The sequence below is a fragment of the Cydia fagiglandana genome, chromosome 16 (assembly GCF_963556715.1).
Source record: "Cydia fagiglandana chromosome 16, ilCydFagi1.1, whole genome shotgun sequence".
Classification (NCBI taxonomy): Eukaryota; Metazoa; Arthropoda; class Insecta; order Lepidoptera; family Tortricidae; genus Cydia; species Cydia fagiglandana.
In genome coordinates this window covers 11,622,813-11,647,229 of record NC_085947.1, presented here as the reverse complement: position 1 = coordinate 11,647,229, position 24,417 = coordinate 11,622,813, and the positions used below count along the sequence as shown (strand labels likewise).

Here is a 24,417-nt window from a genome sequence, read left to right as displayed (position 1 = left end):
ATTATAGAGGGAAATGCTTGGGACACATTTTTTACTTAGTAACTTTTTTGGACTCGTTAGGAGGTGAACATATCAAAAGTTGGGGGCTTTGGTTTGAAGGTCACATTTTTCGGTTTTTCGCTTATTATATCTTAGAAACTATACGTCCTTGTGACATGATGATAGGAACATAGGTTTTATGAAAAAAATAAGCAAATACCTATTCATTTTAAGTGACAGTTTTACCAATAACATTGACTTTCATGTACCTACAAAAACATTAAAATTATTTTCTTGAATAACTGCTAAACTATTTATCCAAAAATTATAAAAAAAATCTGAGATTCTTACAATGAGCTCTTTGATTTGATATGTAACACGATATAGTTTGAAAAACTTTATTTTTAAATTTTCTCATTTACCCCCCAAAATATGGAGGCCATAAGTATTTAAAATTCATTTTTATCCCACTCGCTCAGTAAATGTGGAATTGCACGTAGGCGTAGCGGGAGTTATAGAAATTTCGTTTTCCCTAGGGAGTTATGAAGTTTCTAGTGCCATAATTAACAGTTTTTTGTCTTTAAACTTATTTTTTGTATCGCAAGTGTGATGAAAAACATTGTGTGTATCTCGGGGCGTAATAATATTGCAAACTCGAGCCTATAAATCGCTCCGGCAAGCCGTCGCGATTTAACTTACTCTCGTTTGCAATATTCAACTTACGCCCATGTTGCACAATGTACTATTATTTACGTTACACGTTCATCTTTGGGTCACAAACTTATGTACATATGTGTGCCAAATTTCAACTTAATAGGTCCGGCAGTTTCGGAGACTAGGTCCGGCAGTTTCGGAGACCTCTCTCTTCCCCTGGCTCAAGGGCTACGGCCGGGGACTTTTGATATGTTCACCTCCTAGATAGTTCAAATAAAAATAGGTACAAAGTCAAAAATTGTGTTGCAAGCATTTCCCTCTATAGGTACTTTTTTGAGAATTTGTTGCCTGGTCTAATTTTGAGTTGTTTTTTGTTATCACCAGCGAATTTTTTGTCATAATTTGCCGCCCCTAATATCTTGCCGCCCTAGGCCCGGGCCTACTGTGCCTTATGGGAAATCCGCCACTGGATGTCCGACTAGCGTTACTAAAGTTAGGTATGTGAGACTTGCGGCATTCTCTTTTATTATTTTGGTACCGTGGCGGATAGCTTTACTGCATACTTGGACTATCCATTTTACTAAATTCCATATTCATGCTTACATTTTTATCACATACAATGTGCGGTATGTAAAAGTAAAGAATCGCTTTGTAATTATGAAAACCTAATTACATATTAAATATATTGGTTGTGGTAATTGAATACGCGAATAACATTTTTGTTTAATAGGAAATTAAGTTAACCGCTTTATAATAAATAAAAAAGACAAAGGATAAGTAATTAACTTTTTGTATTTATTAGGATGATCGCACTTATATCGTACCTATATCATGGGATACACCACGTTCACATTTATATACTAATTGTTACATTTACACGGTTAACAGTATAAATAACGGTTCAACAGCTCAAATATATACACACAAATTGGGATTCGAATCTATGAAAGTGTAAAACCAAGAGAGTAAAAAACAAGAGTAAAACCTCTATAATCCCCAAGTCATTATTGGAATTTTGAATTTGGAACCTGTTTGTTTTCCATTTTAATTCACAATTAGATTTAAATTAAATCCTTTATAAAGGCCTCACGCCACGAACCTCGAACGAGATGGCGGCACGATCTTGATGTCTTTCGGAAGGATTGGCCTAATATTGCCATAGAAAGAGACGCGGGGAAAAAAGAGAGCGAGGCCTTTGCCCAGCAGTGGGACACAACAGGCTAACAAATAAAATAAATAAATATAAAGGCCTCCTGAGGACTCAGGAGGTTAAAACACTAAGGGCCAGTTGCACCAACCACATTTGACAGACTGATCAACGTCAGCCGGCGCGCCCCGGCGCTTTACTATGAAACTTTCCATACATAAAAATTTTGCGAACTCTTTTACGATACGAACAGTTTGGTACAACCGACCCTAAACAAGGTCACTATGAGTACTTATGTAATGGTTGTGTTGTTGCAGCAGTGCGCGCGTCGCCGGAGCCGCGCCGGGTGCCGCCGCTGCAGGAGCCGCCGCGGCACGTGGAGTTCACCAACAACACGGGCGCCACGCTCACCTGCTCCACGAGGGGAGATTATCAGGTATGCTCTGTTACTAAGAGGACGCCGGAGCCGCGCCGGGTGCCGCCGCTGCAGGAGCCGCCGCGGCACGTGGAGTTCACCAACAACACCGGCGCCACGCTCACCTGCTCCACGAGGGGAGATTATCAGGTATGCTCTGTTACTAAGAGGACGCCGGAGCCGCGCCGGGTGCCGCCGCTGCAGGAACCGCCGCGGCACGTGGAGTTCACCAACAACACCGGCGCCACGCTCACCTGCTCCACGAGGGGAGATTATCAGGTATGCTCTGTTACTAAGAGGACGCCGGAGCCGCGCCGGGTGCCGTCGCTGCAGGAACCGCCGCGGCACGTGGAGCTCACCAACAACACGGGCGCCACGCTCACCTGCTCCACGAGGGGAGACTATCAGGTATGCTCCTTTACTCATCTTCCTTGTCGTGTCCTCATGGCTGCGAGACGTGACAAATGTGGACACTTTTAACCAGTGCTCTCCAAGCTGCCCTGTCTTGGGTCCAGTGCATGCTAGCCTGCAGCCTGCCTGCCTCATTTACTAAGAGGCCGATTCTAACTTATATTGTGATATCAAAATGATATCTTAATGGTGTCAGTCGCCCGTACGTCTCGCTCGCGGCAATACATGTATAGGTCCAGACAAGTATTTAAGGTGGTGGTACTAGTGTTCGACATGCTAATGCCCAATAGATGACACCCTGCTGTCACCCCTATTGAGATGACATGTACTTACTGGGACCGCGTCGAGCACCAGTACCACTACCTTACGACCACCTTTAAATAAACATTTGACTGATTCTTGTTAAAGGGACGTTTACCTACTAAAGGGCTTTTAATCGATTTTTTTTCGAGAGTGAATAACAGTTAGTCAATGACGCTTTTTTTTTACCTACAAATTAAATATTTCTGTAACTAAAACAGACAAAACTTACGTAACTACGACACAGCTGTGGAAGAGTTACTTGTATTTCTAGTTCAAAGCTTTAGCTTTAGATAAACTCTAAACCTCTACAGATATTGTAGGTAACTTAAGTACGGACTCCACCAAACCAACCCACCAAATTAATGCGGTTCCAGCCCTAATATTGCGACTCTTTGCGTTGCAACGAAAGTTTGCGTTGATTAACCATGTTAGTTCGCCAATATCGACCCGCGGCCGCAATTGGATCAGCGATAGACCACAACTGCGCCCGTTCGGACTTAGCATTAGTCTCATAAACGGAATGTTTAATTTGCACTGCAATTGTGATAGTTAATCAGTTTTCGTTCGGAGCAATATTTTCCTTAAATCGAACTTTGGTCCATCCCACTGAACGTGTTTTGATCTACTTATGGCACTGGTCCCACCGCGAGCTAGTAAGCTATGAGCTATCGGCCATAAACACGAACAAAAGATAAGCACTCCCATGTAAATAAAAGTGACACGGCGATATTTATAGCTCACCGCTGGGCGAGTAACTATAAATATCGCCGTGTCTCTTTTATTTACACGGGAGTGCTTATCTTTTGTTCGTGTTTATAGCCGATAGCTCATAGCTTACTAGCTCGCGGTGGGACCAGTGCCTATACGTGACTTTAAGGTGGCAGATGATAAATTTACAGTGATATAGGGTAGTTTAGCCGGTTGTCGGCCAGTTATGCAAAATTTCGAATTCAAATGTATTTTATGAACAATATATTCGACCAATCTTTGTCATTTTGTGATTTTTAGACTAAAAATATAATACACTTACCATGTTTGTATCAAAATCCGTTATTAATTACAACGTTTTGTTTATATAATTAAAAATATGAAAAAGTAGCAATTTAGCTGGTTTTCGGACACTTTTTTTGGTTCTCGGCCGCTTGTTAACTAGTTGTCGGCCACTGTTATTTATGTTTTTAAATGACTCTTATTTCACTATCAATAGGAATTATTTTTGCATAAAATAACAAATATTCAATGGTACAATGTATTAAGTACATTAAGGAACGTTAATAGGAACTTTTATGGTACCTACATCTCGTAAAGAGTTTTCCAAAACATACTCAAAATATTAAAATAAGACATTTTGTAGCCTAACTAGTAGCGTGCGTAAGTCCGGAGGTTTTTATGGGTCGGTAACACCCTTGAAGTTACAGGCATCCATAGGCTACGGTAACTACTTATCACCAGTAATATTTACCATTATCGAATTAATTCCAATATACACATAGGTGGAAGGTCAGATGGCAGTCATTTTCGTAAAAACTAGGCTCCTATGATTCGTGACAATGCTAGGAAGATCATGAAGACGTTACATTAAAATAACGAAAATTCTTCGTCGCTGATAGTCAAACCTTATCTTCTTTTTGAAGCATCTTGTTAATATACAAATAGTGTAAAAATTATTTATTTTCAAGGGCCGAAAACAAAATAAATATTACTGGTTTCTCGGCCGTCCTAAGTTAGCTAGGCCGAAAACTAACTTTTTATAATCCTGTTCTTGGCCGCCAAATACAAAAGATTTTAAAGCAGATTTTAACCAATTGTTTGTTAATAAGCATGCGGCCGAGAACTAACTACATGAATTACGTGGATACAAATAAGTATTATTTGAAATATTTATTTTGTTGGCTGTCTTTTAATAGGGAAGATAATCAATTAAAAATTACTTGCCTCAATCCTGTTCTCGGCCGGGCGGCCGAGAACTAAATATGTTTGCGAAATCGCATTTAGTTACCCGACCATCACATTTAATTGACTTATATAAAAAAATTCGTACATTTAAATCATAATAACTTAAATTCAACTTATCCACAATGCACATTAACATCAATAATGGTCTCAAACCCACGAAAACAATATTTTTACTTACCTTGAAAAAATATTGAATCACAATTTTTTTTACAAATTTGTCCAACATCCACACTTGATAAATTGCTTTGGTGCACTGACGAGCCAATCAAAACGTTATCAAGCTAACAAATTTAGGATATGTCAATGTCAACTTAATTTATCCGACTACCCTCATTTTTTCAATAAATACGGTAAAGTTGTCATGTTATTACAGTTTTACTACGTAGTGGCCGAGAACCGGAGGTGGCCGGTAAACCGGCTAAACTACCCTAGATCAAGTCGACGCTGCAACAGTAACATTCCAGCAGTAATTATGCTGTTGTATCCGAATTTTATCATTATTCTATAACGTCTCTGATATACATGCCAATTTTATATTTTGTATTGGAATATCTTTCTTCTTTTCACCTTTTACATTGACATCATAATTCACTTGCGATATCAAAAAATCACTTTTATTAAAACTACGAGTGCTACAGTAGTTCGCCGAACTGCGAACCAATTTGTCGGCGAATGAAAATACCCCCATTTTATAGTTTCTTTATAATAGGTACCTACCTAATAGCACCACGAAAATGGGTCACTTTGTGTTCAGACTGCAACCTTTTTACGTTCGTAATGTATTCGATAATGACATAAATTTTAATTTAACATATTAAAAAGAATTGTGTCACCAAATTTTCACTCACATCTGTCATATCATCAAATATAGTCGCCCTTTAATATAATTTTCGTATTTGTATTTAAATTACAACAAAACAGAGAAGAAATTACACCAATTTTATTCATGGTCCTTGATGAACCGGATATAAAGGGAAGTGCAGTGTTTTTAAGTTTCAATCTAAGAAGATAAACTGTGAGTACATTCAAGTTAATTATTAGTGTCGCACATCGGGTTTCCAACTATCAATTACGGATTTAAAAGTGTTTACAATAATCAAAAACCATTTTCAACAAACTTTGCAAAAGGGGAAATCATATACGTTTCGTACCCCCCGGAAAAATGAAAAGGGGAAAGGTGACCAATTTCGTACACCCTCAATAAAAGTATTGCGGACATGATACCCTTTTGTTCTAAAACATTATTTACGACTAAATTATAAATTTTCAACGGACTTTGAACATTTTTATTTTCATCTATCTCTGGATTTGGAATTTTTTTGGAACACTTCAACTTGTAATTTCAATTCATTATTGTCAATATGGACGCGGAAATATCATGGCTTGTTGACGTTTCTGTACGCATCGCGAAAGGACATACTAACTTCAGAAAGTCACCCAAGGAACGAGTGACAGTTACATATGTAGAATCGCGACTAGAAAATTTGGAATCACTGTGGGAGAAGTTTTCTTCAGGACATGACGAATTGGTTAAAGCCTATGCAGCACCAGACGTGGAAAAATCTATATATGGAACAGAAACAGTATACGACGTAACTGAGGAAAATTACTTGGATTATAAATGCGCACTGAAAGATGCACTCAACCGATTGAAACCAAATCCAAGTAACTCCGATACTTCGTTACACATGTCAAAGGCTACAACTTCAAAGACCAGTCATGTCAGGCTACCAAAGATTACCATTCCAACATTTTCTGGACTTTATACAGAATGGATGAGTTTCAGGGATCTATTTGTTTCACTCATTCACGACAATAATGAAATTGATGATGTACAGAAATTACATTACTTGAAGGGACATCTCAAGGGAGAAGCTGAACAATTGTTACGACATATACCCATAACTAATGATAGTTACGAGCAATGCTGGACTCTTTTGAAAAGCCGATACAACAATAAACAGTATTTAGTTAATAGCATTTTACAGCGGTTTTTCGGTCAAAGAAGCATTTCAACCGAGTCCTCCAGTGCAATCAAGCAATTACTAGATGTCACAACAGAAACATTAAATGCCATGAAAGGGTTAGGTATTGACACTGGTACATGGGATGTCATGATAATTTATATTGTTAGCCAGAGATTAGATTCGGAGAGTAGGAAGCAATGGGAGTCTAAGGTCAGCGAATTGGTATCGAGTTCCGATAATTTGCCAACAGTTAAACAATTCAAAGAGTTTTTGGAAACCAAATACCATTCGTTGGAGTTCTTAGATTCAAAATCAAACACTTTTGTTCAGAAACAGCGCACTTTTAATTCTCACAGTAATCAAATAAATCAATCGTTTCATGTAGCTCAGTCAAGTTGTGCATTGTGCAAAGATAATCACCATCTTAGAAGCTGTAAGGATTTTATTAATAGGGATCTTGATAGCAAGCGTAACTTTGTGCAAACACAAGGGTTGTGTTTCAATTGTCTGGGCAACAATCATTCGGTAAAACACTGTAAAAGTACCACATCGTGCCAAATATGTAACAAACGGCACCATTCATTGTTACATTTAAAGGGCGAATCGCACACTACGGTGGCGAATCATTCCATTGGCAATGAAGCTTCACCAGTTGTGAGTCAAATCAAAGCACCTATCAATGCTTCATCATCTGAGGAGCATCCATCAACCTCTACACACATCACCAGCCATTTTGTTAAGGGTGTAGCACCTCGGAAGATATTAGCAACAGCTGTAGTGTCAGCTGAATCACAAAATGGCGGGAAACATCAACTTTTGCGAGCTCTTGTAGATCAAGGGTCGGAAGAGTCTTTTATTGCAAGGTCAGCAGTTCAATTACTTGAATTGAAAACCACACCAACCAGGGTAGATACATCAGGTTTGGGAGGTGAACAGGGCCCTTCAACAAGGTCCATAGTAGAGGTATCAATCAGTTCACGTCTCAATCCAGGTTGCGTGTTTCGTGTTTCAGCGTATGTCCTCGACAAAGTGACGAGAGACTTACCTTCAACTGCTGTATCAATCACCTCATGGCCGGAGTTAGAACTCGTAACGTTAGCTGACCCGGAATATCACACTTCGAATAAGATAGACATCTTATTAGGGGCGGAGGTTTATGCTAGGATTATTCAAGATGGTATTATCAAATGTCCCTCAGGGTCTTTAGCGGCACAAAATACAACCCTGGGATGGATATTATTTGGAGCGGTCAAGTCGGATCAAAACACAAACATCAAAGTTACAACATTGCACACACATGTAGAGCCTGTAGAAGAATTGCTTAAGTCTTTCTGGGAGGTTGAAGCAGAGCCGTCCAACAAACATAAGATTTTGTCAATCGAAGAGCAACGGTGTGAAGATATCTTCCATTCAACCACCACACGAGATGAAGAGGGACGATATGTTGTCAAACTTCCATTTCGAGATAGTGAACCAGCCTGCGCCGATGGTCATTCACGGGACATTGCGTTGAAGAGATTCCACTATCTTGAGAAGAAGATGCAGAAAGATGAGCGCCTGAAACAGGAGTACAAGAAAGTATTTGATGAATACTTAGAGTTAAATCACATGAAGGAAATTCATGACAACAAAGCAAAGGGTTGTTACATACCATATCACGCTGTCATACGCGAAGACAGACAAACTACCAAGTTTCGGGCGGTCTTTGATGCGTCATGCAAAGGCACGAACGGCGTATCTTTAAACGACGATTTAATGGTAGGCCCTAGATTGCAACCAGAGTTGCGCCATATAATAATGCGTTGGCGTATGTATCCAATCTGCTTCATTGCAGATATAGTCAAAATGTACCGCCAAATAAAGGTTAGTGACGAAGACTCCGAATTCCAGCGTATTTTGTGGTGTGAGACACCGGAAGAGAACATCAAGGAATACAAGATGCTTCGCGTTACATTTGGAACTTCTTCAGCACCTTATCTGGCTGTAAAAAGCTTGATACAAGTGGCAAAGGATGAAGGGAAAGACTTCCCTCTAGCAGCTGAAAGAGTGAAACATGAATTTTATATGGATGATTTGATGTCGGGTTGCGAAAGCGAAGAAGAAGCAATCGAAATATACAAGCAAATGAATGAATTGCTAAAAAGGGGAGGTTTCGAATTGCAAAAATGGGCAAGCAACAGTGAAGCAATGTTGAATAAATACAACAAGACAGTTTAGGAAAGCAAGATGAAAAGAAGATAGAAGTCAAATTAGAAGCTACTAACAAGATATTGGGACTTACCTGGAGTCGAACTTCCGATGAGTTCGTGTACGCAGTTCAGTTGCCTCCGATGTCTGCACCTGTAACAAAAAGAAAGGTTATCTCGGATATTTCAAAGTTGTACGATCCACAAGGCTGGATAGCACCGAGTATAATCAAGGCAAAGATTTTCATACAGAAGTTATGGCTTGCGGGTATCGGCTGGGACGAGGAATTACCACAACCGCTATTGCAAGAATGGACGAAGTATAGGGAAGATATTTCTGACCTCACACAATTTCGGTTGAAGCGCTGGGTATACTACAAGGCTGATGCGAAGTTAGTAGAACTCCATGGTTTCTGTGATGCTTCCAATTCTGCATTTGCTGCAGTCATATACTTGCGAGTTATAGATGCAAGAGGAGGAGTTCATGTCAGTTTGATTACAGCAAAAACAAGAGTATCCCCAATCAAACAACTCAGTCTTCCAAGATTGGAATTATCAGGTGCTGTTCTGCTAGCGAAACTGCTTATTGAAGTGTCGGGTGTTTTGAACATACCGAAATCAGATATACACGCTTGGACTGACTCTGAGATAGTGCTTGCGTGGTTGAGCAGTCATCCTAGTCGTTGGAAAACATTCATCGGGAACAGGTGTTCAGAGATACTGACTGTCACAGACCGTAACCAATGGTCACATGTCAAATCTGAACATAATCCAGCAGATTGTGCATCACGGGGCATTCGGGCCTCTGAATTGATTGGTTTGGAGCTCTGGTTAAGAGGACCTTCATGGTTGAATGAAAAGGATATTCAATATCCTAATCCTAAGGGATTGGAGACAAATTTAGAAGAAAGGAAAATAAAAACTCACCTTGCTACTTCAGTAGAAGATCACGGCGAAGTTGACGACATCTAGGCGAAATTCTCATCGCTGACGAAGTTGCTGAGAGTCGTAGCATATTGCCGCAGATTCCTGTGTAAACAGAAACCAAAACATCAGTACCTCCTAAAGAAAGAAATTGATGATGCGTTGATAATAATGATAAAAAAGTGTCAACTTCACGCATTCTTTGAAGAGTGGAAGGATGTTAAGCAAGGAAAACCAGTAAGCAAGAAAAGTGTACTTACCACTCTGAATCCACAGCTGGACGACTCGGAATTACTCCGAGTTGGTGGGCGGCTGCATTACGCTGAATTAGATGAAGACCAAAAGCATCCCATCATTTTACCAAAGCAATCGCTGTTGACGACTCTCGTTATACGAAATGCACACAAGGTTACACTCCACGGAGCGCCACAGCTGATGATAAACGTCATTCGAGAGAAATATTACATCATTGGTCTTAAATCAATAGTTAAATTATATTGCAGGAAATGTGTCACCTGCATTAGATACGCAGCAACAAACAAACCTCAACTGATGGGGCAATTACCTTCACCGAGAGTGAACATAAGTAGAGCGTTTCTTCATTCAGGTGTTGATTACGCAGGCCCAATAAACATACGGGTATCAAAAGGTCGAGGTAATAAATCCTACAAAGGATACATATGTCTATTCGTATGTATGGCAACGCGTGCTATACATTTAGAAGCAGTGAGCGATTTGACTTCGCAGGCGTTTTTGGCTGCATTCAAGCGGTTCATGTCACGTCGAGGTCATTGCAGCGAATTATACAGTGACAATGGGACAAATTTCGTGGGAGCAGCCAGAGAGTTAAAAGAGTTGTTTGATGAAGAAAAATCAAGATTTCTACCCGAGATCGCAGATTGCTTGGCTACAAACGGAACACAGTGGCACTTTATTCCACCACAAGCCCCCAATTTCGGAGGTCTTTGGGAAGCTGGTGTACGGTCCTGTAAATTTCATCTGAAGCGAATAATTGGCAATTCAACACTGACGTTTGAAGAGATAACTACAGTGCTTGCGCAGATTGAAGCCTGTCTAAATTCAAGACCAATGACATGTATCCAAGATCAAGGTGATCCCATGCCCTTAACACCCGGACATTTTCTGGTGGGTGAACCTTTATTAGCTGTTCCAGATCATAACTACGAACATTCACCAGTTAGTTCATTAAGAAGATGGCAACTTTTACAGCGAATGTTACAGGATTTTTGGCGGCGTTGGTCGCAAGAATACCTTACACGTTTCATGAAAAGATATAAGTGGACACAGGTTGTACCTTAACCAAAGGTTGGAGATGTGGTTCTAGTAAAGGAGCTTGATTTGCCTCCAGCTCGGTGGTTGTTAGGTCAAATTGTTGAAAAACACCCTGGAGTGGACAACGTTACGCGAGTTGTCACGTTGCGCTATAAAAATTCTTTAATCAAACGACCAGTGTCTAAGCTTTGTGTCTTACCTTTAGCAGATTAATTGTTTGTTTCAATGTATTGTATTGTTATTTCAACTATTCATAACACACATTGGTGTTATTTTGTTTTATTGGTTTCATGTAATGAATGGTTTCGCCTAACTGTTTTTATGATTGTTATGTTTTCAAGTTGAAGGAACTGTTTATGTTGTGTGAACCTTATCAGAGCTATCGAAAGATTTACATGAGAGTTATTATCATAATGATTACAATTTAGTAGTTTTGTTTAGTTTAATATCAGCATTGCATTGTAATCAAAGTTAGTTAAGAACAGTCGTTCTTGGCGGGCGGCATGTTCAGACTGCAACCTTTTTACGTTCGTAATGTATTCGATAATGACATAAATTTTAATTTAACATATTAAAAAGAATTGTGTCACCAAATTTTCACTCACATCTGTCATATCATCAAATATAGTCGCCCTTTAATATAATTTTCGTATTTTTATTTAAATTACAACAAAATAGAGAAGAAATTACACCAATTTTATTCACTTTGTTTTCAAATAAGCTTCACTATTTATACTTGTAAAATAGCTCTAAAAGTAGTACGAAAAAACTCTTTAATTAGTTTGTCGCCAGTAGTAATTATGTTATTGCTAAAAATTAAGTCATCTTCTATAATAGTTCACTTCGTTTATAATAAGCATCTCGATATATAAAGCCCGGCTTTTAAGTTAATGTTGTCAACAAAATCCGAATAAGCTAGCTTGACTCCCGCTGACTATATTAAGGGGAGATTTATCGCAGAAACGAATGACTAATGAAATAAGACACAATAACAAATTGAGACAGCAAGCCGAATATTTCCTCGATTTGTCTCATTTCGTAATTCTTTCGAGGAATAAACACAATCTATTTCCGGCTTCTGCTGCCTCGACTATGCCTTTTTTAGTTGCATATACTTTATTTGGGGGTCTTTATTGTTTCTCATAAAGTTTTAAGTCATAATGTATTGTTTGTCCGTATTTTCGTTAGTCATAATTTGCTTTTTCTCAAAAACGTGTAACTTTTCAGGATTGCCATTAAACAAACCTAACCTAACCTATTTATAGGATAACCTTATGAAAATCCTGAAAAGTTAGCAGAATTATGACTAATGATAATCAGACAATCATTACATAATAACGTTCAATAATTATGTCAAACAAAGGGATTCGACCTTTATCATAGAGCTTGGTTACTTTTCCAACTTTATAGTTCAAGGAAATAGGAGCTAGGGAAAGTATGAAGGATTCTAACGTCTCGGATCCCTCTCGATGTCAGTCGAGCGAGATGTCGCGAGCCAAATCTGCCACTTTATGTAACAATACACGGTGCTACAATTGAAAACACTTATCTACTTGGAAAGTGATGACACGCTGTACTACCGCTTTATGGTTTGTTCAACACGTCTCTAAAGAAAACTCTTTTTCATTGTAGACAATTTATCTTTCACTACCTCGAGCAATGTAGTTTTTATGAATTTATATTTGAATTGTGTAAAGTCTTTTAAAAGTAACTGATAACATTAACATCAGATCATATTCTTACCTGACATAGATATGTTTATAATACAACATTGGCTATACAAATTTTATTTCAGCATTCAGGTGGACAGTGTGTTGAGGCTTTTATGATTTGGCTTTGCACTGACTTTCTAACATATCAGTTGCTAGAGCATATAAAATATAAAAATTTTCGTTTTAAGTCGGTTTTCTTGGAATTCTCTAAATTCTAAGCACAAAAGACTCAAAAGTAACCTTTAAATCAACTCCGACGTCGATAGCACCGCGGCCCCAACCATACGTAAATAAATCGATGATATTTTATTAAGGATACAGTGGAGGCGTAGAGGCGACATGAATTGTTACCACGCCCTGCGCCAATCTGATTTAGTATTCAGAAACCCGCTCGCCCAACTCAAATATAAATAAAGTTTTTCCATTCGACGGAGTTGTACTGAAAGTTTACGGTCGCGCCGACCTACAGGGAAATAAGGATGTCTATGCACGCCAAGACCGTTTATTCTCTAGGTATTCTCATTAATATAGGCCGCAATACCCAAAACCCGCAACCTCAATCAGGGGGGTTACACATAAGATACTGATGTTACACCCATAAAACAAATTTTACATTTATAACTGATCAGAACCCCTCCGCCCACTAAAATCTATTTGGTAGGATCCATCATGGATCCGAGTGGACCTTTTGTGCGTTCAGATCTATCAATGAATTTGAGCAGACTTTATTGAGTACTAGGATCTAAATAGATTAGGTATGTTGAACTAACAAGTCTCCTAAAATCCATCAATGGATTCATGTAAACTATTTATAGCCAGCGTTCCTTTTGTGTTCGACAATGGTCTACGAAGTCGAAGTTAACAGAGTCTCTTTCCAAAGGCCGATGTGTATTATTTATCACCGGATACTGTACCTCTTTATCTCGATTATTTGGATTCGACACTGATGGCGCCTCCGATATTTATTGTTTTGGATATTAATTGTGTTGACGAGCCATTCTGCTAAGTGCTTCGTGAGAAATATTACTTGACGTTCCATCGGTAAATGAATATTGCATTTTATCATTTGTCAGTCACTTTATTGCTCGTTTGTGTATACAATATAATATCCCTCTCTAATATACTTCTACTTCCTGTATTATTTGTATTATTTTCTGTAATGAGGTGTGCAATAAAGGAGCATTCCATGAAATTGTCTACCGTTGTCCCGTACAAACGCGAAGTTTCTGAAGATTTAAAGGTATAAGAGTTTCCTTTTCTATGACAAATGGTCAAAAATATGCACAGAAAAATAATTGCCTGCTTTAAATGCCGAGAAAAAAGTCGCAACACAGGAAATACAATGCGTTTGTACGGGACAGCCCGTGGAATGCTCCTAAAGAGTATTTGTATTGTATTGTATTGTATTGTATAATATCCATTTTTCATTTACATACTAGTTATATTTTGATTCAAAAGAGCTGGCGTTGGACTGGTACTGTAATTGTTACTAAACAGTCGAAATTCTCCTATAAAATCCGCGCCAGTTTTCGTGAATCAACCGTTTATGTACTTATGACACACTATAATCACTTTTCTATGCTTGAATTGAATATTTGTACTACAAACTGATTTAAGTGTATTTAACACAATTGTGCAGTTTGTGGCCTAAAACATTGACATAAATTATACAAAGTGTACAATTTTGTCTTGTATAAAACTGCGTTCGACAAAAAATTAATTTAATTTCATAATCCTTCAAACTGTTGAAGATACTTTATAAAATTGTTTTGAGTCAAACTGCGTTCCGCAGCTGAACGATGTAATGTGATTCAGCGAACTTTGGAAAAACCGCGAGAACTCGGCAATAAAAACATTCTTAAGAGAACTTGAAAAGCAATAAGGGACTCGCGATACATCTATGTGCCACCTGAAACTTCAATGTTCGTCGTTTATTGACTAGGTTTGGAAGTTTGATGGATATTTTTAAATTTAATTAAGTATAGTTTTATAGTATACTGAGACTCCACAGTCAAACTAAATGTAGTTTTGTGGAGCATTGTATGTAACAATAAAGTTGTAACTTCTAGTATAATAAATAACTAAATAAATAATAAATATTATACCTATGTAAGTACCTATGTTTTATGGTTCAAGAATCATACGTTAGGCTGTAAGTATTGTAGTCATCATTCACCTTTTATCTACTAAATCTAAAATAAAAAGCGGCTCTTATATCTAAATGCGAAAATAGACAATCGTTCAGTTTGCGCAGAGAACAAGCGTTCTAAGAGGAACATGGGGAATAGGTTTCTATGGAGACGCGGTCGTGCCCTATCCTCTTAATAACTTAAATAATTTTTAAGAAAAAAAAACCGACTTCTATGGGGCCCGGTGAAAGATTATGGTAGATGGTGCACTATGTAGAAAAGGAGGTAAAACCAGTACTTTCTAGTAGCATTTCGTTTCCGTAAGGGTTGTAGTTCTAGCAAAACCTAACCCACTTCTCTGATAGCAGTTCGGTTCTGTGAGGATCGCAGTTCGAACCTAATCAAACCCACTTTTCTAGTAGCATTTCGTTTCTGTAAGACTCGCAGTTCTAACCAAACCTAACCCACTTTTGTTCGGTTCTGTGAGGATCGCAGTTCAAACCTAACCTAACCCACTTAACGGCGCATGCGGTGCGGTGTACGGGAGTTTGAGCGGGAGGGGTTTGGCATCATCATACCCACATTTTATGGTAGGTAATCATAGTGGTTTATTTAGTTTAGGTATCATAGTGGTTTTCCGGGTCAAGGTCCGGGTCTCTGAGTCAGAGTCCGGGTCCGAGTCCCGGACCGAGTCCGGGTCCGGGTCCGGGTCCGAGTCCGGGTCCGAGTCCGGGTCCGAGTCCGGATCCGAGTCCGGGTCCGGGTCCGAGTCCGGGTCCGGGTCCGAGTCCGAGTCCGAATCCGGGTCCGAACCGGATCCGGGTATGAGTCCGGGTCCCAGTCCAAGTCAAAATCGAATTTCGAAATCACCAAACATGTACTATGCGTCGTTGAAGAGTTCTGTTCTGATCATCATCAGCAGTTCCACTTCATCAAATGCGACAGTTTTTAATGTAAATGCTTGATTTTATGATGAAAATACAAAAAATTCTATACGTATGCCTTTAAGATTTGAGGAGTTCCCTCGATTCCTTATGGATCCCATCATCAGAACTCGAGCTTGACAGAAATGTGGCTTAAAAACTAAACTTGCTTAACAAACATTACGAAGAGGACAAATCGCCAAACGTGAACTATGCGTCGTTGAAGAGTTCCGTTCTGATCATCATCAGCAGTAACACTTCATCAAATGCGACAGTTTTTAATGAAAATGCTTGATTTTCTGATGAAAATACAAAAATCTCTATACGCATGCCTTTAAAATTTGAGGAGTTCCCTCGATTTCTCATGGATCCCATCATCAGAACTCAAGCTTGACAAAATTGTGGCTTAAAAACTTAACTTGCTTAACAAACATAACGAAGAGGACAAATCGCCATAGGTGAACTATGCGTCGTTGAAGAGTTCCGTTCTGATCATCATCAGCAGTTCCACTTCATCAAATGTCACGTTTTTGAATGTATATGCTTGATTTGTTGATAAAAACACAAAAATCACCATATGTATGCCTTTAAGATTTGAGGAGTTCCGTCGATTCCTCATGGATCCCATCATCAGAACTGGATTTTGACAAAAACGGGACCAATCTGTATGCATATACATACAATCAAAAAAATAATTTTCAAAATCGGTCCAGTAATGACGGAGATATGGAGTAACAAACATAAAAAATAAAAATAAAAATAAAAAAAATAAAAAAAATAAAAAACATACAACCGAATTGATAACCTCCTCCTTTGGGATTTGGAAGTCGGTTAAAAAATAGAACAACACCTACTTTCAACGTTCCAAACTTCCAAAAATATCTTTGCTCACCTGCAAGTTCACCACATACTATTAGATAACTAGAGGTTACCTATTTTAGTATAAACCCGTACGTACGTACGATACGTTACCAGGTGGCACGGTACCAAAGATTACATACCATACTTAAACAGAATGGCTTTGCTTAAGGCAACTCTAAAATTTAACTTGAAACTTCAAATGATACCGATACAGATAAATTAACATAGCTTCTTTGAAGTTTATCAACGTCGCCATTTTGGAATACATTTATCATTTTGCGCACGTAATTTTACTTACATAACTTGCCAGATTCGATGTTCCTATTATCATGTTCAAGTTTCCTCTAGGGTTAAAGGTGAGGTACGGAGAGACGTATTAATTTAACAATAATATCTTCTGGCACAATATACCCGTATAGTCTAAGTAGTGTAGTTCATAATGAAAGTTTTACAAAATCTCCTGGTCCCTTTCGCTACTTTTTCTTTGTCTACAAAGCAAGAGTGAATAGTACATTATTGTCGAGGCTCGGAAGTAGCTACTTGCAGGCTGAGGATTCGTTTTAAACGGACGACCTTGGGAGTCCGTTTAATTGAATCCGAAGCCAGCAAGTAGCCTTCCAGCCGAGTCATATATAGTGCTTTTCTCAAAAATGGTGCAAGAAACATAAATATCATATAAACATTTTACAAAAGCAACGTTCTTACGTATATATTTTCACAGAGAAAAGCCCTTGCCGCCTTTTTATTTTTTTAATAAAAAAATAGAAGTGTATTTTTCTGCCGAAAATACGCCAACCTATTTGAGACAACTAAATAGTCGCGGTACTAATCATCTGTTTGGCTGTTTAATGGGCCTGTGCCTTCATTTGATATGGCCATTTGAACTTTTAAAAAGTTTGGAACTCGACAAATAATGGAATTTGTATGCAACATTGCAGTCCCAAAATCGAGACTGCAATGTTTTTAACTTTTTAAATTTTGACTGACCATAAACTCCGCGCTTCGCGACCTATTTTTTAGACGGCATAGTCGACTTTGCCGTCCATTTTTGAGAAAAAGGTAATTATTTATGATTTACCAGTCTAACTTTAACACGGTTTAGGTACTAACTATGTGGAACTATTCTTAGCAGTATAAATAACAAATTATAAGCAATTAAACCACTAATATATTATCTAAAGAAGCGCAACATTCTCTAAACCAAATAAAAATAAAAATCCTTTTACATTTCATATTGGTACAGAAAGTGTTATTAATTTCATACTTACAATTTTTGAATATTTTCTTTGTAGCATCGCAATTCCAAGAAACCGACGAGCTTAATAAAATCCGAAGCAAATATGAAAAGAGGTATATGTACAAACGGATTATCTTTTAATAATGGAATGGGGGTGCAAAAGCGAACTGTAGCAGACTTATTACACCCTACAACCCAACAAAGTAATTGCCCAACAACTATAAGAGTGATTTCTGTTACTCATTGTTCTTATGGATCTCCAGCTCACACTTAAATTGGCTCATCTGAGGCACAGTGTTCGTTAGTAATAAAAATACAGCAGCTGAAGTCGAGGAGCAAACAATCGCAGGAATGCGGGTCGCAGATGCGGCCTCGCCTAATGAAGTGCTACTCTGCAGACCTGCCTCGGAACAGCCTATAAACATTGACACTTCAACATCTATACGCCCTTTTAACTCTGCAATATACCAGCTCCACGGTGACGCTTTTAAGAAATTGAATATTACCCAGTACTGCTTGCGTGCCCTTCCGATGAAAATTTATAGGATAGGTACGGCACTTTTGTTCGACGCACAAAGGTTTATGTGGAAACTTTATGTTTATTAAGTACTTTTATAACTGTGGAAATGCCGATGAAAAATTGAATGTCTCGGAATATTTACTCGATGTTCTCGCGTGTTTTACAATTGTGTATTGCTGTTGTTTGAAAACTAGGTACCTATTAATCATTAAGTTTGAATTATAAATCTTATTTAATACACAACAAAGCTTTCAGAGACTCGCAGGGTTCCGTGATATTGATAATCGTAGCATAAATAGTAATGATTAGAACAACACGTCAAAAGTATTCGGACGTCATGCAAGTGCATTACTGCGGCGACGTTGATGCCGCCACTGTATCTATAAATTTTCTTGACAAAATGAATGACGGATTGAACGTCATAATCATGATAGTAATGCTGCAAAAAACGTCACTCTCGTTTGAAGTGAAAACTTCTTTAGCGGCAGCGGCGCTGAGCACTTTTTGAGGTGGGGAAAAATGATAAACTCGAGACAGCGTAACGCATAACGCATAACGCGCTGACATCTTGGGTGACGGACAACGTTATTCACCAAAGAACTTTAGTCATAACGTATCATAATCAGGTCAATTATTTAAAACTGGACTTTTATATTAAGCAATAAAGCTCAATGTTCTAATCTTGTACGGGCTGAAATACGAGGATCTCACAGTTACATTCTAAATTTTATATCCCTCCAATATAATTCAATAAAGCTAATAATAAAAAAATCGCTAATAAAAGTGAACTCTAAGAAGAGTACTGGTGAATAAAACTCAAAATATCATGACCAAATATATTTAGATGCGAGGTCTGCAAGAAATAATTAACGCTATAAATTTAAGCTCACTGGCCAGCAATTTTGGAACTAAAGTTTTTCAATACAAAGGAGGATGGGTCAGTAAAATTATACATAGTGCTACAGACATCTTAAGAGTTTTACAAATAGAGATATAGGTATCCTACGATTTGAGGTCAAAAGTATCTGTTTGCCTCTTATAATTATAGACCTATACGTTTTATACTTTTGAAGCTTTTACTATTGATTCTGATTGTATGATTTAATCAAGCTTTTTAAATCGTAAACCCGATTCAGATTTTTTGATTTAAAAAAAGCCATCATTTGATAGTAAATATGTAATGTCCTAATTCTATAATTTTCATTAAGCTCAAGACAAACGCAACTAATTCCTTTTCAGCAGCGAGTCATCGCGGAATCGGGATAAATAGAATTAATTACTCTTCGTAATGAAGACGCCGAGTTGTCAACTCCTTAATTGTTGTACTCGACTACGAATTCTCCTGGCCGGGCTGTTTACAAATTTGATACTTTAACCATCGATCTCCTTTGTTACAATAAATTTAAACTTCCAGATAAAAGTCAAATATGGCTGAGCCAATGTTTAATTACAAAAGTTTTAGGTATCTAAAGGATGTATTTCAATTGCCAAAGGGTTATTGGAGTTTCGTTGGTAAAATGACTCATTATATAACTGCTAGCTTTAAGTTGATTTGGGTAAGTTCATTCATAATTGTCTACAGTTTCTTTTTTTAAATTAACTCATTTGAATAGCAATATGCCTAATAATATGTACACTGTTTTATGTGGTTGATACAATAGTTATTGCCTCCCGGTTATTAATAAGGTTAGATTTAAATTAAATCTTCACAGCGCCTTGCAAACATGTTGTTTACAAGCAACACATAACAAAAGTTAAAGTTATAATGTAAATCTACAAAACGTATACATTCGGTTCAAGAACGTAAACAAAAGTAAATCGCCACTCCTTGCGCCTTTCCGCAGGATTGAAATATGCCGGATATTTGCATCCGAATATTGGACGTCCTCACCCTCTACAAATAGAACTTGAGGCAACCCTACCTTCCGAGATGTCTTGATCAATAAATCCTGCCGCTGAGAGGCTATCTTAGCCCTCAATCAAACTTCATACTTGTAAAATTATTAATTTTAATGCCTTCATGATGTATTATATATCAATATTTTGAACGTAATAATATTTCAATCTGCAGGTATTGATTAATATAATTATTCATTACCACAAAGTTTTAGTTGGCTCAGGGTTTTTATTTTAAGGTTTAAACCCAAACCAAGTGAAACGGAATAATTCCCTATTTAGCAATAATACAAGTAATAATAATAACTGCTAGATACTTAAACGTTTCCTTCTGCCTTCTGAGATGTATTTATCGGTATTATGGCAGAGATTAATTCAATAATTAAAACAAACTAATAAAATAAATAAAACTTACCCACCTACCTTAGGTCCATACTTAAATAAATAAGGTATAAAAAGATGTTTTTCGCTATCTGGACATATAATGACACTCTAGTTAATAATTTAAAAATTGAAGATATTTCGATTAGTATAAATTTCCCGCAGTCGAAATTGCCCCCCTGGACCTTAGTCTCTCTAGTCTTAGACCCTTGATAATTTTTTTGTTATAATATGACAAAGCTGCCAGAATATGTTTACAAAACTATCATTGTTTTCCCTATTTATTTGAATATAATACCAAATCGTAAAGCTTACCAACCATGTTCGTCGGTCAGACCACTTGGGTTTACATCAGAGGATCTCGAATTCTTAACAGCCGTCCCAAACAAAGCCCAACTTCCATCAAAGATGAAAGTACAAAGAAAAATATAAAACTTGTAAGTTTCAAAGGGATGATCCCTTTTATTTTCCACTCGTGTTCTTTTGAAACACAATGCCGATGATGAATTGTGTTTTGGTCTGAAGTGAATATTATATTTCTTCGAGGTGTCACATTCCTTTTTATGCTTAATTTTCGTAAATTAGACTGTACGTAAATATTTTGTTACAAATGATATCTATTAAATTCGACGATTCAGTATTTATTAATTGTTTTACAAGAAACGAATGTGACTATATTTTTTTATAAGTAGGTACATTGAGTATTGTGTTGGATCATTTTTGTTTTTGTTTAGGTATCTACTCTTAGATGCCGGGCCGGGATACTAAACTTAGCCAAGATGACAATACGTGATCAAATCCACCCGAAGCTTTAAATAATGTATAAATAACAATAATCATAATTCAGCCTATATACGTCCCACTGCTGGGCACAGGCATCCTCTCACTCGCAACAGGGCTTGGGCTATAGTCCCCACACTGGCCCAATGCGGATTGGGGACTTCACATACACCTTTTGAATTTCTTCGCGGATGTATGCAGGTTTCCTCACGATGTTTTCCTTCACCGAAAAGCAAGCAAATAATGTATAAAAAAAAGTTATTTATTTTAATTAAAAATATATACAACATTATTTGTGGACCACAGGTACAGTTAAGATCTTATAATATAAAATAATAAATAGAACTATGTAATAATAAACACAACTATAAAATAGCCACGTGCCTTTCCGTAGCATCTGGGGGCTATAACCGCGAAAATCGAAGTTCGCAAACTGCGGGCATTTTTCTCTGTCAGTCTTATTACGCCTTCATTGGAGTAAAAGAGAAAGATCCCCGCAATTTGCGAATTTCGATTTTCGCGGTAACCCCTCTGTTCTAGGATATTAAAACGGAACTATTGTCATTATTTACTTGATTTGTTATGATTCCTTGTGCACTCCAGCCAACCAGTAGGTATTACAAAGCTATCTTTCATCTATCTATATAACTCCAGTTGTACATGTGCTAGAGGGAGGAAGCAATTATTCATAGTAACTGCATTGTCAGTGCCTTTGCTCTCGCAGCTGACTAGGGCATTGTGCCGAGAACATTCCACTACAGCCTCTCTCATTCAACATCTTGTATAATTAAAGCATGGATGCTGAATCATACACTTTTCTGTGTAGCAAAATAAAAATAGGACTTTTCTAAATAAAATCCATATATTGACTACTTACATAAATGTACCTATATAGATACCAATTAAATGAGTCGGTTGGTAAGTATATAATATACCTGTTTTCTATTGAATTAATAAACTGGCGTACGACTCATATACATTATTTAAAGCTAGTAAAATTAAGTAGTTATGTAGATATTTAAACTAAGTACAATTCGATCTCATACTTAGCTGCCATCTATCTACTACTACAAAGTACCCTGCTATTTTACTTTACCAATCGCCGGAGTGAAGTTCTAAACCTAATATGGAAATGCTGCTAGTTTATCGTTTAGGATTTGGACGCTGGATTATACAACCTTAAAAAAAAAATAGTAAGTGAATAGACGCCATGTTTGACAGCGTTATACTACTGGGATGGAAGGCAATAGCGGGCAGTTATAAACAAAAGTTTAATTAGAAAATAATCGAGTGTTTTCCGTGTTAAAATAGTTCGGTATAAAATGTTGTAAATTTTAGCGACATATCCAAATGCTACTAGAGAATAATAATCATTAAAATATTTAGAATACGGATATTTCATTTAGAATAAACAGAATTTTGTAAATTTCTTCCAGTTTAAGGCACAATGAAAGCTTTGCCGATTTCCTTTTCAATGATTGTATGTTTTATGATTCAAAGTAAATCTTTAACCGAAACCTCAAATTCAGAACGTAATTTCCAACTTTTTTCACTTCACAGGATCAAAGGCTCAATAACGAACATCGTTATTCTTGCCGAACCTTAAAAATCAGCTTTGTTCATTCAGACTTAGCGCATTCGTATGGAACGAGGGATATATAGGTACAACTCGGACTGAAAACAAATATTTTTCCACTCACAGGAATTAGAAACGAGTATCGTGGCGTGGGAAAAGCAAATACTAGGAGAGTTGGCAGGGGACCGCGGGAGACTAGACGTATCGGGACAGGGGAAGTGCGTTCAGATAAAAGGGATGAATATTGCAAGAGACAAGCTAAATGACAGCTGACAACGCTGCCTAATGGAACTTCAAAGAGACGAGTATTGAAATCCTACGCTGTTTTACAGAGTGATCTGTATTGCACATTCATTGACATGTCGCTGCTTTTGACTAAACAAAATCGTCACTTTCAGCCGGCTGAATAAAAGAGGAGTGTCTCAAGTGAATTGAATAAAATGTTATCGTTGCATAGTACCAACATTGCTTAGTTTGGGGATAGGTCGATCTTTGTAAGATTGGCCCCAAATATTTATTTTATTTAAATGATGGTCGCAATATATTATAATCCGTGCGTTATTAAGTTATTATAATAATCAAATTGTGGATTACGACTAGCTTGATTAACGCTGGTGATATAGAAAATACTGCATAAATGTCTTCACCAGTTAATTACTTTGTACACATCAATAACCATTAAATTCGACACAACGAGAGATTTAATCTGAAGCGAGGAAGTCAACATCAATGATCATGGAATTTAAACTGTTGTGAGACATACTAACATTGAATAATTTTACGGTTTAAACTCACTTGCATTATGTCACTCGTAGGAGAGCCTAGGTCTCCTTTTTCAAGAACTACTTAACAGTGCGAGCAGCGTTCACGACGACCGTGTATCGCGTACTGCGTGCTGCGTGTGGCGCGAGTGACTTAATGCGAGTAAACTGAATAATTTTATGTAATCAACATCAATGATCATTTTTGAAAAGGGTATTGTTAACCTACTGTTCAAAAAATAGGGCTGGTTTAAACATTAAGTCGGGGGATTTATGTGTCAGGCTTGGGAAAACGTTGAGCCTTTTAAAATATTCAACGTTGTGCCCAAGCCTACGCAGTCAAGACACAGTAGGAGTTTTTAATCATGTTGTGTAATGAGGTTTTATGTCCATTAGAGGAACATTA

General features: G+C 37.5%; 1 protein-coding gene across 1 annotated transcript; it reads left to right on the top strand.

The window, feature by feature from the left end:
- The first annotated feature begins 1,252 nt into the window (after window positions 1-1,252).
- LOC134672232 (uncharacterized) lies at window positions 1,253-9,049 on the top strand. Its single transcript, XM_063530133.1, has 3 exons — window positions 1,253-1,259; window positions 2,098-2,603; window positions 7,430-9,049. The coding sequence occupies exons 1-3, from the start codon at window positions 1,253-1,255 to the stop codon at window positions 9,047-9,049; spliced, it is 2,133 nt and encodes a 710-aa protein (XP_063386203.1).
- Window positions 9,050-24,417: the final 15,368 nt, after the last annotated feature.

Excerpts from the sequence above, each read along its gene's own strand:
- LOC134672232 (XM_063530133.1), top strand. Across the intron at positions 2,604-7,429 it reads CCACGAGGGGAGACTATCAG|GGCGAATCGCACACTACGGT; the intron begins GTATGCTCCTTT and ends TTACATTTAAAG.